The 18,269-nt window shown below is 31.4% G+C and overlaps 1 protein-coding gene and 1 long non-coding RNA gene across 4 annotated transcripts; both read left to right on the forward strand.

Moving 5' to 3' along the window:
• The first annotated feature begins 10,432 nt into the window (after positions 1 to 10,432).
• Positions 10,433 to 11,458, forward strand: LOC139100521 (adhesion G protein-coupled receptor E1-like). The gene is made up of 2 exons (XM_070653133.1): positions 10,433 to 10,557; positions 10,647 to 11,458. Exons 1-2 carry the CDS (start codon positions 10,534 to 10,536, stop codon positions 11,388 to 11,390), a joined length of 768 nt encoding a protein of 255 aa, XP_070509234.1. The 5' UTR covers positions 10,433 to 10,533; the 3' UTR covers positions 11,391 to 11,458.
• Positions 11,459 to 12,721: 1,263 nt separating this feature from the next.
• Positions 12,722 to 14,179, forward strand: LOC139100599 (uncharacterized). Of its 3 annotated transcripts, none has more exons than XR_011545454.1 (4): positions 12,722 to 12,780; positions 13,044 to 13,187; positions 13,237 to 13,419; positions 13,664 to 14,179. It is a non-coding gene; the product is annotated as an uncharacterized lncRNA (long non-coding RNA). The 3 variants fall into 3 exon arrangements; XR_011545455.1 differs by lacking the exon at positions 12,722 to 12,780 and adding an exon at positions 12,913 to 12,957; XR_011545453.1 differs by lacking the exon at positions 12,722 to 12,780 and having other exon boundaries at positions 12,934 to 13,187.
• The last annotated feature ends 4,090 nt before the right edge of the window (positions 14,180 to 18,269 follow it).

Genomic DNA, 18,269 nt, shown 5'->3' on the forward strand with positions numbered 1-18,269 from the left:
TGATGCTTGAGTAATTTCAAATGATGAGCTTTTGATTCTCAAGCAGCGGATGTATGAGGTATGTGGGTCTGTATATTGGGGAATGGGAAAGCCGAAGTCCGACTCTGAAGCTGATCAAAAGTCAAGTGGATACTTTCTCATGGTATTCCCTGATATCTATAAGTCAACCGATGGTGACCGGGCTATGTGCTGTCATAGCTACGTTAGAGTCTATCCAAAACACCTATCGTCTGAAGAGTGGCAGCTCTACTATTGGGTTAGAGATCCATTTCAAAGAATGCAACTTAAAGTTAACAGAATATGAACCGATTGAGTCATTCTTGAAGCAAGTTCAAATGGCATCAATCGATCAATTGATCAAAAATCCAAGCTCAGGTCAGTGTGACTCTGACTTGGTGCCAGACTTAAAGCAAAATCGGACAACATGCCAGTGTCACGCAAGACTGGATTTAAACCGAGTTTGGAACCAAACTAGAGTCCAACCATTATTTTAGCCGAATCCAGAGCCACGAAGGCCTGATGTCGGATTTCGGCAAGATTTTGGATCGATTGACCGACTTATCCTATCCATGAATTTTATTTTAGTTCCATATCAATTCAAAATTGACATTGATCCATACCTAAACCTAATTTTAGCAAAGAATTTGCAATTGATTCACAAAGAATAAAGAAACAATCAGCTCAAAAACTCAAAATCAAATCAAAAGTCTTCCAAGGAAATATCAAAATTCAATATAAATGCGCTTAAAAGCTCCATTTACAAAAAAAGAAATTCTTTTGATAAAATTTCCATCTGCTCGAAATTTTTCACAATTCTTTTTCTTATTTTCCAACAAAAGCACACTCTAAACTTTATCCTTGCGAGCGAGAGCGTGCAGAAACATAATTTGATTTTGCTCCATTAAGGATTTCTTCATCTTTTTCCTTTTTCTGTTCACTCAAGTCCCTGACAGAGCGTACCATATTTGATTTTGCAATATTCCATCGTCGTGCTTTCTTTCTTTTTGTTGTTTGCAATTCGATTTGGCACATTCAAGTCATGAAAATGAAAAGAGTATGGCTGGAAAGGAAGCTGAAGACAGAAAATGTTTGAATGGAAGCAATCAGGAATAACTCAATTTCCGATTGTTCCGATCAATTGTTGGCTTTTTCGGTGACATTAGAAGCCTACAGTTGAAGCCTATACAAATATAATCATATTGGCTTGCCGTTCATGCCTTTCTCAGCCATCTCAATTTCTTTACTATTTTTTGTTATTATTGTATATGTCGAATTAATAAAGTTTAGACTCGTGAAATGTCGTCGAAATGAACAATGGAAATAAAATTGCTTTCATCATCTTATTCTTTATGCTGCCTTTTCAGTTTTTTTGCGGAAATAAAATCGAATTACTTTCATAAAATTTAATAATCAATGAAAAATTTTTTGCTTATATTCAATTTTTGTTTTGTAAAATTTAATTTGTTCTGTGTATGGGATTTATTGAGCGATTTATGAACGCAATCTGATTAGTTGACATGGAAAATATAAAAAAATATCTATAAAATAAATGTTATTGTTTGAAATTTAATTTTCTTTTTGAGTGAAATGGTACAATTTTGATGGGGTTGTCAATTTAGAGTAGATTTTAAGCTTCCTGAATTGGAAAAATATATATAGTCGTGTGTAGAGTATCCGATAATTCGGGATAGAATGATATAGACTCATATTTGATACACAAATAAGCTTTTAAGGCACCAATGTATTGACCATCAAGGCTGGATTTCATCGAATCCGGCTCCAAGTAAAGTATGCCTTTCAGGTAAGCCGATAGGATGATCAAAACCAATCGGTTCAAGTCAAATATGCAATTTCAGCTACATGGCAGTCACTATGAATCGTAGGGCATTCCTAAAGCAATTGAACAGGCTGTTGTTCTTAGCTAGATTCCAAATATTAGAGTCTTTAAATCATCCAAACAGCAGAAACTGCCTTGACTCCAGTATGTTTCAGATTTCAAACCAAGTCAGAGTCACACTGAATTGTGGATCGACTTGTGCTATTCTAGTCAACTTCATGCCACTTTATCCTTACTATTCCTCTAAAATGATATTCATCACAAGCAGCAATCCCCTAATAAACTATTCAAAATTCAAAATATCTCAATTATCAACCAAACTCATAAAATCCAAAACCCATCCAAACCATAACAAACGATTAAATCCCCAACAAACAAGATGAATTTAGCCAATTTTCAATAATGTGACCGCAAAACTTTCAAGCTCCAATTCCATTTTGATGATCTCTGATTTTATCTGACCGTAAATTTATAATAGGCATAAAAATGACACCCACATTCTCATCATTCACAAATTTCCTTTGAATGGAACTTCCTTTGTGCTTATCAAAATAAACATGAATTCATTTTCGGATCTAATAAAAGTCATCAGCTTTCTAATTCTCAGCCCATAAATGGCAGAATCATTGCCAATGTCATAAATTTAACGCCATTAACTAAACATTTTTGCATTAAAATTATTATTTTATTCTCTTCCTTTCTTCAGCTATAAATCATATTGATAATGTTATTTTTATATATTTTTATTACAATACTCATAATAGTGAGTAGATAATAATATGGAAAAAATTTTATTTTTATTAATTTCGTATTCAACATCATTATAATATTAGTCATAAACATTGTTGTGACTCTATTCTTCTTCTTCTATGAGCCATGAGCCGCATAAATTCTATTCTAAATATGAGCAGCATAAATTTCCTCTTGGACATTTTCCAATATCGTTTCTTTTATGGCATAGAGACACAGCAATGTATATTTTATTGTGATTAGGGTATTCAGAAAGGGTTTTTTTTGTGTTGAGATTCTTTAATTTTGATGATCAGGATTGAAAAGGATAGAGAAGGTGTAGATGCTCAGATGTTGTTTTTAATGTGAATAGAGAATTTGTAACAAAATAAAGCTATGGCATATGATTTACAGCCTTCCCGGAAAGGACATGGCATAAAAATAGACGAAAATTCAGCTCCAGGCCGGATTTACAATGATATTGTTCAAATTTGGCCTTGAACAAGAATCACGCTAGCCTGGAGATTGATAATCGACCATTTCTACGACGAGTATCTTTGAACCTTCCTGTAATCATGTTTCTAAGTATATGGAGCTATGGTTGAAGCAAATAGCTTTCAATTAGACTCTGTTGCTTACTTTGTCTACTTGTATGTACAAATTTTTGGTTCGTCAATTGAGCTGGCATTAGTTCATCGCTATTCGATGCAAATTAGCTTTTGAACGTTCATCTTCTTCGGAATTACACTGCCTCTAGTAGCTCAACAAGAAAAATTGGCGTACAGGATCAAATGCTATAATATTATTCGAATATAAATTATTTTAGAGCTTTTTGAAATCTAGTGACTTATTCCTATTTGAAGCTGTTCTACCTAGATTCGTAATCCTTGACGTGTTCATATGACTTCAAATTCTAAAACAAAAGCATCAATACCAAAGCTCAAATGCAAGTCGACTTTGAGCTCTGATTAGTAATTTATAATTTACACTGCATTACATCACTTATGTTCAGACAAGCTGCTACTGCCAACAAGCTACCTAAATGCTATTCCCTGTCAAAACTTCACCTTCCAACCCATATTTACTCAGTCCATAAACTCAACATCTTAATACACTCACTCAAATCCACAAAACCCCAATAAAATCCAGAAACACGAAAAACACGAAAATCACATTCCATTTAGAACCCCCAATAATAATGGATGCCTAGCAATACAGCACAGACAATGCGTTTTTATTTTCCTACTCGTCACACACAACGTCTACATATAAACATTATGAGCATTATCATGCAACAATAAAAATAAATTCCACTTCATATTATAACATTGTATTTAACTTGCATGATATCTTACAGACTAATATTTTAATACAATTGCCAATGGTTTATGAAAAATGCATAAGGTAGGGAGGAGGGTGATAAGTTCCAGCCATTTTAATGTCGCGGCATACACGTTTTTACATGGAATTTTATTTTTGCACTATGCGGTATGCATTAATGGCAATTTTATTTAAATTTTCATTTAACCTGTAACCTTTTTTGCTCATTTTTTTCCATTTCTAATTCATTCAATTTATCATAATCTTGCCTACCATTAACTCAATAATGTGCTGAGTGTGGGAACAAAAATAACTTTTAGGTATTTTATTTTAGTTTGTGTAAATTAACTAATTATTTTTTTACTGTATTCACTATTTACATTGTCAATTCACACCTGATTAGATGGTGATTAAATGTTTCAAATGGAATGAAATGTAAACAGCAATTATTCAATTTATTGTCGTGCCATTGTGGCTGATGTTTGTCAAATGTTTTAGATAATTTTTTTAACGTAAATTGAATGTAAATAGGATGAAGTTGGCTTGGATGACAATCGATTGTAATGGTATTGAATTTGTCGGTTGGGTGGGCTGGGGAGGATGTGGGTTGATTGGATTTGATGGGCTTGTGTTTTTGCTAGGCTGAGTTTTAGCATGATTTTGTGAAGGTTTATTCTATTTTGGGCTCTAAATATACAAATTCAAGTCATTTTGACTTTCAATTCCCAGAAAATCATCGCCATCCTTAAACCAAAACTGCAAAATCCAAAGGAATAAAAACCGGACTGGAACTAACAATAAACCAGCAATAGAACCAGCTTCAAACGCCAACTGAGGGAGGTCATGCATAATACTTGATAAATACGGCTAGCGAAACAAAAAAACATTTATGACTTCGTGACTCAGGCACTATTTGGCAGTCGTATGGAAGCCACACGAAGCAATTAAGGAGCCTTATTCAGCTATGTCATTCAAGAGTCATTTGAGAGTCACGTTGGCTTAAGATCGCATATTTTGTTGTTTCTACGGCATGTGCCTTCGTGGTTTGAATATGAATGTATTATTTAGAGGTTAGGCCTTCTCTGGTCAAGTGACTAGGTTCCTAGATTGACCAGAAATTACTGAAACCTAATTGTGGCACATATACAAATTATGGCTAAGTCCATTGTGCTCCCCAAATTCGACTTCATCCCTGCTTAGCAACTTATAACAATAATAAGGATTCGCACTAAATTAACAACTTCATAATGAATAAATAATTCAGCTACACCTCCAACAATTATTGTGTATTTCTATAACTCACCCCTCAACCTGCCCAACCACAAAATTCCCAAACTCCACAAATAAATGCGTCAACAAAGCGACCACCGTTTTTTCAACTTTATACGACTTCCTGGCTACCGTATAATGAAATGAAAATACAGTCAACGTTGTTATGTTTGCGCTATCAATTTCATTTTTTACTTCTATTGTATTTACACATCAAATGACGCGTAACAAGTTTTGAAACTTCCATTCAAATTAAAATGATGCTTTTTTTTGTGTGCCTGAAACGTGAGATGAGATTTGAAGAAATAACTGAATTTTGTATTCAAGGAAGCCAATCATGAAGACCTAGATGTTATTTTTATTTAAATTTTTTTTTATACACCAAAAACATATTTATTTTTTTGAAAAGAAAGCAAAGAAATTGTGAAATGAGGATATAAGAGACTCCAATGAACATTTCTGTGTAATCGAAAAGTTTTTAATTTAATAGAAAAAATTTTTTGAATTTGAATAAAAAAAATTAAACTTTATGAATGAAAATTGACGAATAAATAAATTACTGTGGATGCTTTTAAATAATGTTGAATGGCTTTTTATTGATGGAAGTTAAAAATTAAAGAATTTTTATTTTTGTTCAGGAGTGGCTTTTCATAGAGGATGAAAGAAATAATTGCGTTTAATTAGCCATGCAAATATTGAAGTGTTTTTTCATTCAGTTAATTTCATTTAATGGTTTTCAATTCAATTTTTATTATTACTATGGATGAAAAGAGCTCCCAAACAGCTTAAATAGCCATTACTTTTACATTACATCGATGAATTTAAAGCAGAGCTAAAGTTAGGGGTTGATTGAGTGCTCAATATTACCTAAAAGACTTTGACTGAGTCTAGTCGGTCATTTAAGCAAAGACTAGGAGCTTTGAATGACTCGCTGCAGTCAATCTCAATTTTTGTCATCGAAATGGACATTAAGACAGTTGTGATTGTGTAATAAAGGAGCCTATTTGACAATTTGACGGTACACAATCAAAAAATCCAATTTTAGGATTTAAAACCAAATGCTGCCTGATTTTGAATCTAAAAATATTCTAAAATTCAAATTTAAGCAATGAAACTGTTTAAAGGTCTGGAAACTTTAATAAAACCAACAGATCCTATCAGATTCAATCCATTACATAGGGTGACCATCGGGACATTTCTAAGTTTGACACTATTGGAGTTCTTTTAAATTTTTTTGAGTCTTATATTCAAAAAACAAGTTAAATTAAGTTAGAAACTTGCAAAAAAGTGCATAAAATAATTGAGGCTTCGTCTGGACACAGCAGCGAGTCAGAAAATTACAGCAGCGTCCCGGCAAAAGTACAGCAGATGGCCGCCCAACCATTATTCCACCAAACAACCTCCCTTAATTTTCCATTACTACCAAAACAATGAACTGCTAATTTTACAGCAAACTCTACCATAAATTACTAAATAACCCATAATTTCCTAGCCAATTTCCACAACGCATACAAAAATTTGCACAGTCTTTAATTACCTCAACCTCCTCCGCCAATAATTTCTTAACCAAACATGCTCTTTTCAGCATTTTAAACCAATTTCCTGCTGACATTTTTTGACAAGAAAACAGAGAGAGACATGCAAAAAAAAGAAGCTAAAATTAAATGACATTCATCGCTACACAGACATTAAATAAAAAGCTTTCGTGACATGCTATTTTAATATCTATGACAAAAGTTGAAAGATAGGAAATTATACATCATTAAAATATTCTGAATGGTGGGCAGTGAATGGAAAAAATATGACTTTTTATGAGGCTGTAGTTTTGCTGGGTTTGGAAACATTTTTTTTAGTCATTTTTATAAGTTTATGAGAACTTTTATGTTGGAATATTTTTGTTGGCTGAAGTGTATGAAGTACTAAAATTTAGATTTTATTTACTTTTGAAGAGGAAATCAAGGAAAAGTTTGAGAATTTTTGAAAAAGTTTATCATTTACTTTAATTGAAATTTATTTATTGAAAGGTATGTGAGTACCAGGGTGAGGATGCATAAATTTTGTGGAGAGTTTGCTCTTAAAATTTGTTAAAATATTAAGCTTTTGAAGAATTGGGTGACTATAAACTAGTGGTGATTTGCCATAGGGCAACAACTGCTATAAACAATCCTAAAATAAATCGGAAGGCACGCTAGGGGCGTAGTCAGAAGGTCGGGAGGTTTGTAGGCATCCTAAGCATTTAGGGAAGGACCCCTTTTCCCCTCTCAGCAATCAATTCAGACCCACTTCTTGCTGAATACGCCCTTGAGGTGTTTGCAGTAGAAATTGACGAAAATCCGACCTTAGATAGACTTGTTCAGATCTGAGACCCGACCATCGACCATTCTGATACCGTGTACCACCCAAGCTAGTTACCCCCTGCATTCCCCCATGTAACAAATTCTCAAAAGTAATTTAAGTAGAGAAAATCTAATTTAATTTTTGAATGAAGAATTATTATGAAAAATTGCACATAAAAATTAGATTCTATAAACTTTTTTCAATACATAGCAATTTTTCACAGATTTATTGCATCATAAAACATTCATAACATTCAGCATAAAAATTTTTTTATGGAGAGTAATTTGCAAATGATTTTTATTGAGTAATGTAAGCTTTTCATGGGAATTTTTTTTTTATTATTGATATACTCGATGGGACATACATCGATGGATATGATTTTGCTTTATTGATAATAAATCATGTTTGTTGCTTAGTAATCGGACAGATTCGATATAAATTGACCAGTAAAGTTGAAAATGTATGAAATTGTAGGAACTACATAAAAAATAGTTGCACATGAGGGAAATTTTGTGTATTTTGTGATGATTTAAGGACGAATAGTCGAAGTTAGGTTATATAAAGTATGGACATCTCAAGATTATAGCAATATTTACTAGTTCCTCCAAGTCCTACCCAATAAAATCCATAAAATTCTAATTATTCCTTACTTCTAGTTCATCAATATTAATCATCATAAATTCCAACTTCCTCACATTTTCATCCAATAAAACTTTCTCCACAACTCAATCAAATACCCATTTTATTGACATAAAATAAAGTTTTTCCTATCTCAATCCCAAAATCACCTTACAGATAAGCTCGCATGACCCCATAAAAAAGTATTTATTATTCATTTTTCTGTGACAGAATATTAATTAACCTTTTTAATTTACCGAATATATAATTTTACTAATTGAAAAATTCCAAAAAGGCTAATTATTCCTTCACATTACGTTGATTTGCATGTGAGATTCAGGGATTCAAAAAAGCTCCTATAATTTGATATAATGAAACATTTTGAGGGTGACTATCAATATCGTGTAGTTAGGGACTATATCATGAACGTGAACATTCTTTTTATATCTGTTGGTTTGGTTGGGAGTTTGGAGGAATTAGCTAATTGAATTTATATTATTTGACCATTTGTAGGTTTAGTAAGGTTGCTTCGTGTCTATTTTTTAACAAAAAACCTCATAAAACCCGTAATGTCTAGCTCTAAAGACGACTGACTTGGCATGAGCGAGACTAGTCATGACTCTTTCTTGATTCCTGGTTCTGTTTAAATCCGAGAATATGTCAGAGTTACACCACCCTAGAGCCGAATTTCAGATCGATTAACTGATTTAAGCTACTCAAGACCCTTAATGTCCCAAAAATCTACATTTTACAACCCAAAATCTAAACAAATGGACATCCAACTACTAAAAATCCATTAAAATCATCATCCACGAATCAATAAGAACTCTAAGTAGCAATTTACTTCGCAAAAATATTGAATATTAATGGGTCACAGGAATTGTTTCCGTTCGAAAACACATTTACATATCAATATCACGATTTATATTTGATTACCGTCAATTATATGTTGCTGCCTATGTAATTTTACAAAAATTATTTTCCTTTACTTTTCCGAGAAACTCAACCTGTCAAGTGGACATTAATTTGTGGTTTTCAGATTGATAGTTTATTCAAAATTAATGAATTTAGCTTCCGCATGCCTTCCATAAAAAGTCACAAAAAAATCACAATCCCTGACTAAAAGCTTCATATGTAGTCACAGACGACATTAAATTTTCAAAGAAAAACTTTATTTTAATGGAAGGGATTCATCATATTCCTAATATCTCTGCATTCATTCCGACAGCAAAAAGAGCTTTTTATTTCTCACATAAAAAATTATGAAAGGAACCTTCTGTTGATACACAAACAGCTTAAGCTAATAAGTCGTTCTTTCTGTTTTTTTCATATGGAAATGACTTAATCTGTATGTTAAAATAGTTCATTTATTTAATGATGATGTTTATTTTATTCATATTCTAATTAAGGGGCTCCCCATCACATCAGCAATCATCATAATAACTAACACTTCATATTTGCCCAGCTGTAATATTTCTGAGTGTGTTTATGCTGATGCCTATTTTTATCAGACTCTTATTTTTTTACTCAAGTGCCTTTTAGGAACGGCATGGGAAATTCTTTTTCTTTGTTCTCGATTTTGGGTCTGTTTTTTTGTTTTATTAATTTTTCATGTCTATGTTGGATGTTCTGGAAATATTTCTGTTAATTTTTATTATTGACACATCATTTAGACTAGAGTTTTTATTTCTATTGTGCTGTACACTTGATTATGGCATTTTGAAATTTATGAAGATGAAAAGTAGCTCGTCAGATTTCTAAAAATATCCGCACATGCAATAGAGTTAAAAATAAATGGTCAATAGGATGCAAAATTGATTGTTTGACAAATGTTTAAGTGCTGTCTACTACTTAAGTTAGTTGTGGATGACATAGAAGAGCTTGTCTCGCTTAAAACAAAAGACTGGTTCTTAACGTAGATTTTTGAGGGTCCCAATGTTAAAGCAGTGACGGGCAACATTTTTCTTGTCAAGGCACATTTTGGAAGACTTTTTAACCGCGGCTCACAGGCTGCACATTACTGTGTTAAATGATATGTCAAATTCGAGCACCAATTTCCAATCAAGGCCCAGATCCGGTCTGTTTTTTCTACGAGAATATTTTCGCATGGAAGTGTGCTGCAGACAGAAAGAGTTTAAGCATCTAATCCTGGTTCTTGCAAAAATTTTTCTAAAACAGAAATGTTCAAAAAGTTAGCACATCTGCTTTTAAGCATTGCGAAAGGTTAAGTGCATACTATTTACTTAATACTCAGAAGTCAAATGGTTCGTTTGCATTTTTAACCTGTAGCATCCACTTAGCCAAAGAGACAATATAAAAGAACAAGAATTTTGGTGACATAAGTCAGTAATCAATTAATTCTAATCGTTTAAAGACATGCTTTAAAATATAAAGTAGACAATTTATCAAAGCATTTCCATCAAATGGATTCAAAAGTATTCCTAATTGTAAGCAAGTTCTAAATGTGACTTAACAGTCTTAAAAAGGATCAATTCCAGAATTTCATCATTAACAATTCCATTTTCCTCCCTCACAGCTCTCAATCCTCTTCCTATCCACAGTCTCATCCGAGATTCCCGACAAATCCCTAAAATGCTCAGACTTCAAGCCAAATGTATGTGGACCAAATGCAAAATGCTATGAACGTGATCACAACCGGACTGTAGAAGTATTTGGAGGTGCTTATTGCAAATGTGATAATGAGTTTTACGGCAAGCCACCAAATTGTCGAAGAACTTGTGAAAATGAATGCAAAGCAGATGAATATTGTGATTCTAATGAGAAAATGTGCAAGAAAGGATGTCGATCACATGATCAATGCAAGAGAAATGAAATTTGTGCATTTGACAATCAATGTAAAGTTTACTGCCGTTCCAATATAGACTGTGAAACTGATGAGATTTGTGACAGTGATCTCCAAAAGTGCCTTAAAATCTGTGAATGTAGTTCATGTGGAAAGAATTCAGTTTGTGAAGCTGCTGATCACACAAAGTTCTGTTCATGTGCAAGTGGATATTACCCGAAAGGCAGCAAAGGATGCAGAAGAAGGAAGATTGTTGGATTAACAGCAGATGATGAGCTAGATTGCAGTAAATATTGTGGAACAAACAGTTTGTGTACAGCAAAGGGAGGCAGCATTAAGTGCTATTGTCCAGCACATATGAATGGAAATCCATTTAAAACTTGTATGACGTACTTACCTCCTCCACAGTTTATTGTTAAGCCAAATCAGGATGAATTTGTGTTGTCGCTGGCAAGTGTAGTTGGTCCGCGGAAATGAATGTTATCTTGAGTCTATGTGCTGCTCGGAATAGTCACTAGGTTTAAAATAAATAAAAGTGAAAAATTAACTGCCTTAAAAAATTGATTTTAATTATTTTCAAAGCTTACTTTGATCACAATTTCAATTTTTCTTAAAACTTTCAATTTTCCTCAAAATTTGAAAATTTAAAAATTCCAAAAATGTTGAAATATTTCCACATCTTTTATTAAATAACCCACATTGGAAATTAAATTGAACAATTCAATTGAAAAAATTCTATCAACTGTATTTTCCACACAATAATGTCACATACCATAAAAATGAGCTCATTATTAAGCGCTCATTTAATTAGTTTATTAAAATTCAATTTTAAATCCTCAGGCATGCAAAAATGCGGAAAAATTGGCAAAAAGAGCTATCAGCTTCCAAATGAGAAGCTGATTATTATTAATTGGAAAATTAATGATGAAAAAAACAGCGAAATTTTCATAATCGAAAATCAATTTTAATTTGTTGGAATTAATTTTGTGTTTTATGGATTAAAAGAATTTTAAGGGTTTGAAAATTTGGAAACAATGTTAAGTTTGATATTGGAAAAATTAATTAAACAAATTAAAACCTTTTGAAAATTCAAATTTTAAGAAGTTCACAAATTCATATCTTTAAAAATTTGGAAAATAAAAATTTAAAATTTCAAGAAATTTGAAGATTTTAAATTTTAAGAAATTGAAAATTTGAAATCTAAAGAAATTGAAAATTTTAAGAAATTTGAAATTTAAAGAACTTGAAAATTTAAAATTTTGAGAAATTGAACATTTAAAATTTTAAGAGATTTAAAGATTTGAATTTTTAAAAAATTGAAAATTTGATTGTTTGAGAATTTGAAATTTTGAAAATGTAAAAAATTTGAAATTTTGAGAAATTGAACATTTAAAATTATTTTACATTTAAAAATTTTAAATTTAAAGACATTGAAATTTTAAAACTTTTAAAAATTTTTAAAATGTAAATAAAATTTAAAAATTAAAAAATTGCCTAATAAATTAAAATTAAATTGCATTTATTAGTTTAATTTACCACAAGGTGAATTTTCTCCAAAAATAGACATCAATTTAACCTCAATTTATCAACCAAATAATTCCGTTTTAATGATGTCAAGCATTTCTCTCCCACAAAGCAGCCAATTAATCGACAAACAAAAAGGCACACAAAAATGTTGACAAAACAATTAATTAATATTGTTTCCATATCTACTCATTTATCTAAGCGATATTCCTCAACAATCATTCAACTAAACCTCAAATATTTATTTAACTCATTTTTTGTTCCTTGTTTGTTATTTTTGGCACAAAGCATGAACAGCAACGCAGCATTTTTCGTTCTTCTTCTTTATACTCTTAAATTTTTGGTAAATTTAAATTTCACGTTAATTAACAAGGCGTGTACATTCAAGATTCAGCTTCAAGTACTGCAAAAAAATAAATAATATCCAAAAAAAATTGGTACTCGTGCTGTGAGAAGTCAGACGAGACTTCATCATCAATCTTCAGGTGCACGCCTTCAGTATAACTGTACATACAACTTTGTATGTGCTGAAAATATTTCCTATTAATTAATTTTAATTTTTTTTTATGTCAATTGACTTGAGGCACTTCTTTTAATTTTTTAAAGTCGGCGAGATTCGTTATTGATAAGTTTGATTGGAAGGCTAATGAAGAGTTCTGTACTGTAAATATTACGACTTGGCGTGAAGCTGATGGAGATTTGGTGTTTAATTATTCAATGTCACAGTGCTGTGATTTTGAAAAGCAAATTGTAAGTCAAATTGCTGCTCAACAAGATATTTCCTAACATTTGTTTTCAGTTCTATTTAACACTACGTTCTAAAAAGACTAAAGATGATGACTCATACAGCAAGTTGCTGTTTCGTACAACAATTGATGTCTGTAAAGTGATAAAAGGTGCAATGAGCAACTTTATTGTTAAGATTATTATGGACAGCATTCGACAAAGTACAAATTTTGCATTGGGATGTCCTTTTAAGAAGGTAAGGATGTGGCATGAATATGGCATGGTGGGTAATTGTCCCAAAATCTGGCTCCTGTCTGCCATGACTCTGGTATGGTGCTGTATTACAACCGAATACTGTACCCTGTTAGAGTCACGCCTACCTAGGGATCTTGACTCAGACACTCAGAAGTATATCCAAAGGGGATTTAGAGTCGAAACCCTCAACCCTTTTTGGACAAATTCAGATTAGTGTCTGAGCCTTAATAACTCTTAATTTTTAGGATACATACAACATTGTCAATTTTAAAGCAAATTTAGGGATGATTCCTCCAATGTTTCAAAATGAGTATGGATTGATGATTATTGGAAAATTGATGGTGAAAGTTGCAGGAAGCAAACCAATTGGACATGGTTTAACCTTGAACATTTATTTTAGCCAAATATGAACCAAATATCGTTAATATTATTACTATATTCATCCTGAGTGGACAGGTTTTTGTTTGACTGGTTGTATGTCTAGTTCTAAAGACAACTTACATTGTCTTGATGGGATTTATCAAACTAGAAATCCAACCAGTCAAAATCAACTGTCTAAATGGGTATATTCTATTATCCAAGCAGGTCTTATTGGTGTATATAACATATATTGTGGATTTAGGGTTCTATTTTGATTACTATGAATGTTTAAGTAGTCAGTTGGATGGAATATAATAACTAAATGAGATTGAGACGTCAAAATGGCAGATTTTGACATTATGAAATCCTGAAAGGTTCAAATAAATAAATTAACTTTTTATACGGTGAATCACTAGTTATTTTCTGTAATTCGTTAATAAATCTGCAATCCTGCTGACAATTACAGGTATTTTCTGTTCCTTTGAAGACTTTGGAGCTTTATGAAATTTAGAAGTATCTACATGCGGATCTAAAACTCAGAAAATGCGGAGCTGTTTTGTGCGAAATTTTAACTAATTTGCTTTTTACATAAGAACCAGGTGTGAAGTTAGTGTAGAATGCCACCTAAATGTGCCAATCAAACTTTCAAAACCAGTCTTGGGCACCTACTTCTCTTAGGGAGATTGTGTCCTCCAATGGTCCTTCCAATGGCTATACCCCTGAATACATCCTTATTGAGTCCCAAACACTATCAAAATACCAAAATATTTTAATAATCCTTTGTTTTAATATTAAAAATGACTCAATAAAGTTGCAAATTTCCTGTATAAATGCCAAAACACAATCACTCTACCCACACTAATCTTTATTCAAAGACTACAATCACTACTCTTTTTAAATAAAATATTTATAAACAATCATAATTTTCTGAATTATCCACAAAATAACAATAACATTTTATATCCAATTCAACACTCTTTTCAATGCCTTTTTTTTTGTTGGCAAAAAAAAAAAGAATAAGTTTAATGAACTTTTATGTAGTTATCATTTTATATTCTGTTGAAAAATTAAATGCACTTGCTAAACTTGTTGTGTTTTGGACAATAAAATGAGTTTTTAATGTTTTTTGTATTCAAAACTAACATAGAATCCAATTTTCATGCACATAAAGTCTAACAATATACAGTCGGAGTAGAAAATTTTCACTTTTCTGGTTGTTTTATTGCCTTTTGTTGGAGTTTGTCTTTGAATTTTTGAGGATTTTGATGTTGATTGATACTTTTTATACGCTTTTATTTAGGTTGCTCTGTTTAAGACTTTCAAATTTTCAAGTACCTACTTCGACCACTTCTACTTAACTTCAAAGGCTGAAATTTGGCATAGTGGTGTATTATAGGCTAATATAGAACACATTAATAAGATTTTTGAAAAAAATTAAATTTTGCTAAAGTTAGGGCCAAAAAACTAGTTTTTTAAGGCCAAAATCTACGATTTCTTGATATATTTCTACTTTCATGGAAGCTGGAGAGCTGAAATTTGGCATGAAAGTATATCTTAGATTACTCTGTATTATAGTAAAAAGAACTTTGCAAAATTTTAAAATTTCGTAGTAGTTAGAGCCAAAAAACTAGTTTTTTTACTCAAAATTAAAGGAATTTTCGACATATTGACCACATTTATTATCCGATTGATCTGAAATTTCAACTAAATCTTTCATTAATCATTCTTAATAAAAAACCAAAAAGAAATTTGGGAAAAAAATGAAAGTTGACGATTTTATAATAACAAACCCTAGTTTTTGGCCTGTTTTAAATTATAAATTTATCTTCATGGAACACAAAATCGAAATTTTTTAAAATTTTTGTAATTTGTTCCATTTAGGACCAATTTCATTTCGAATTAAAATTTAAATTGACATTTAAAAGCGATTTTTAGTCTTCAGTATTAACAATTCGGATACTAACAATTTTTGATAGAGAAAACTAAAAAGTAAAAAATAAAAATATATAAAAAAAAGTTTTTTAAAGATACGCTTTTATTTAGGTGCAATGAAAAGTAGAAAATAATATTTAGATTCCAGTCTCAAATTAAAAAGAGACAAATTTTTAAAATTCGACAAAGAAAATTATGATAAAAGCGTGGGCTTTGATAATGACTTTTGTAGATTCGCCCACGCTTTTATCATAATTTTCTTTGTCGAATTTTAAAAATTTGTCTCTTTTTAATTTGAGACTGGAATCTAAATATTATTTTCTACTTTTCATTGCACCTAAATAAAAGCGTATCTTTAAAAAACTTTTTTTATATATTTTTTTATACGCTTTTATTTAGGTTGCTCTGTTTAAGACTTTCAAATTTTCAAGTACCTACTTCGACCACTTCTACTTAACTTCAAAGGCTGAAATTTGGCATAGTGGTGTATTATAGGCTAATATAGAACACATTTAAAAGATTTTTGAAAAAAATTTAAATTTTGCTCTAGTTAGGGCCAAAAAACTAGTTTTTTAAGGCCAAAATCTACGATTTCTTGATATATTTCTGCTTTCATTAAAGCTTGAGAGCTGAAATTTGGCATGAAAGTATATCATAGATTACTCTGTACTAATGTAACAGAAATTTTGCAAAATTTTAAAATTTCGTAGTAGTTAGGGCCCAAAAACTTGTTTTTTTACTGAAAATTATAGGATTTTTCGACATATTAACTACATTTCTTATCCGATTGATCTGAAATTTTAACGAAATCTTTCATTAGGCATTCTTGATAAAAATCAAAAAGAGTTTTGCGAAAAAATTGAAAGTTGACGATTTTATAATAACAAACCCTAGTTTTTGGCCTGTTTTAAAGTATAAATTTATCTTCATGGAACATAAAATCGAAATTTTTTAAAAAATTTCTACTCAGTTCTATTTAGGATCAATTTCATTTCAAATTAAAATTAAAATTGTCATTTAAAAGCGATTTTTAGTCTTCAGTATTAATAATTCGGATACTAACAATTTTTGATAAAGAAAACTAAAAAGTAAAAAATAAAAATATGTAAAAAAAAGTTTTTTAAAGATACGCTTTTATTTAGGTGCAATGAAAAGTAGAAAATAATATTTAGATTCCAGTCTCAGATTTAAAAGAGACAAATTTTTAAAATTTGACAAAGAAAATTATAATAAAAGCGTGGGCAAATCTACAGAAGCCATTATCAAAGCCCACGCTTTTATTATAATTTTCTTTGTCAAATTTTAAAAATTTGTCTCTTTTAAATCTGAGACTGGAATCTAAATATTATTTTCTACTTTTCATTGCACCTAAATAAAAGCGTATCTTTAAAAAACTTTTTTACATATTTTTATTTGATGATTCTTTTGGGATGTGTGACTAGACTGAAGTTTAGGTATGTGCTTGTTCTGGTTAAGTGGAATTTGAAGCTGTTTAAGGAGAATTCCATCAAAATAAATTACTATCTAGTGCTAGAGTTCCTCCTAATTGCAAAAATAACCACAAAATCCACAAACAAATCAATTTAAAACTCCAAAGATCAACTTTCAATCACCTCCAACTTCAAAAAGTCAAACTATGTCACCATTCATCACTGCAAATTGAATTTTCATCGTAACTCTTTATTTAATTTAGTCATTCCAACGTCGCACTAGCAAAAAAACACAAAAAAATTCAAAATAATTGAAATTTAAATTTTTTCTCCTTGTTTTCATTCCATCATAACTTTATTCTGAGAACTTCGTTGATGATTCAAAAGTTTTGTGTATATTTTTACATATTTTAGTAGCGTCTTTGTTTCCAAGAATATTCTAAACTGTCGAATCAAATGAGAGCTTTGAAGCAGACGAATTTTAATTAAAAGAAACGTAGAGTTTTTTGTTGAAGAAGAATGAAGTTTGTTGGAGATGGAGACGAATAGTTATTAATTAAATTATTTTTCAAATGAGGGATCATTTAAAGAGTATGTGACGCTTTGGAGATGGGGTGAGGGTCTGAGGATCTGAGGGAAAAGGCGAGTTTTCCAGTTTTTAGGGATTCAGCCAAAAATTGCAGAGTAGTCAGGGTTTTTGGGAAAATCCTAGCAAAATGAAGAATTTTGAAGAGACAGGGATTGATCCACAAACTCACCTGGGGGAGGATTGATCCATAATCTTGCCCAGAGGCGAAACTTGATCCACAAACCCGCCCAGGGGCGAAGCTTGATCCACAAACCCGCCCTGGGGCAAAGCTTGATCCACAAACCCGCCCTGGGAGATGGGTTGATACAGAAACCAGCCCTGCATAGAGAGTTGATCCGTAAATCCACCCTGGGGTCGGTGTTTGATCCACAAGCTCGCCCTGGGGAAAGCATTGATCCAATAATCCACCCTTTTCTTGAATATGCCTGATTGGGAGTCTGAAATGATACTTCAGTGTTACGTAATTTCCAAACGTTCCCTGACTTGATTTATATAATTTTTGTCTGGAATCAGTCAGGCGAATTTATTGTTGATCAATGA

The sequence above is a fragment of the Chironomus tepperi genome, unplaced genomic scaffold (genome assembly GCF_022539635.2).
Source record: "Chironomus tepperi strain 1889 unplaced genomic scaffold, CSIRO-AGI_Ctep_v1 contig_67, whole genome shotgun sequence".
NCBI lineage: Eukaryota > Metazoa > Arthropoda > Insecta > Diptera > Chironomidae > Chironomus > Chironomus tepperi.

Bases quoted from the DNA above. Each gene is read 5' to 3' on its own strand.
- LOC139100521 (XM_070653133.1), top strand. From the start codon at position 10,534: ATGGATTCAAAAGTATTCCTAATT. The intron at 10,558-10,646 runs GTAAGCAAGTTC...CCTCCCTCACAG, and splicing joins ATTCAAAAGTATTCCTAATT to CTCTCAATCCTCTTCCTATC.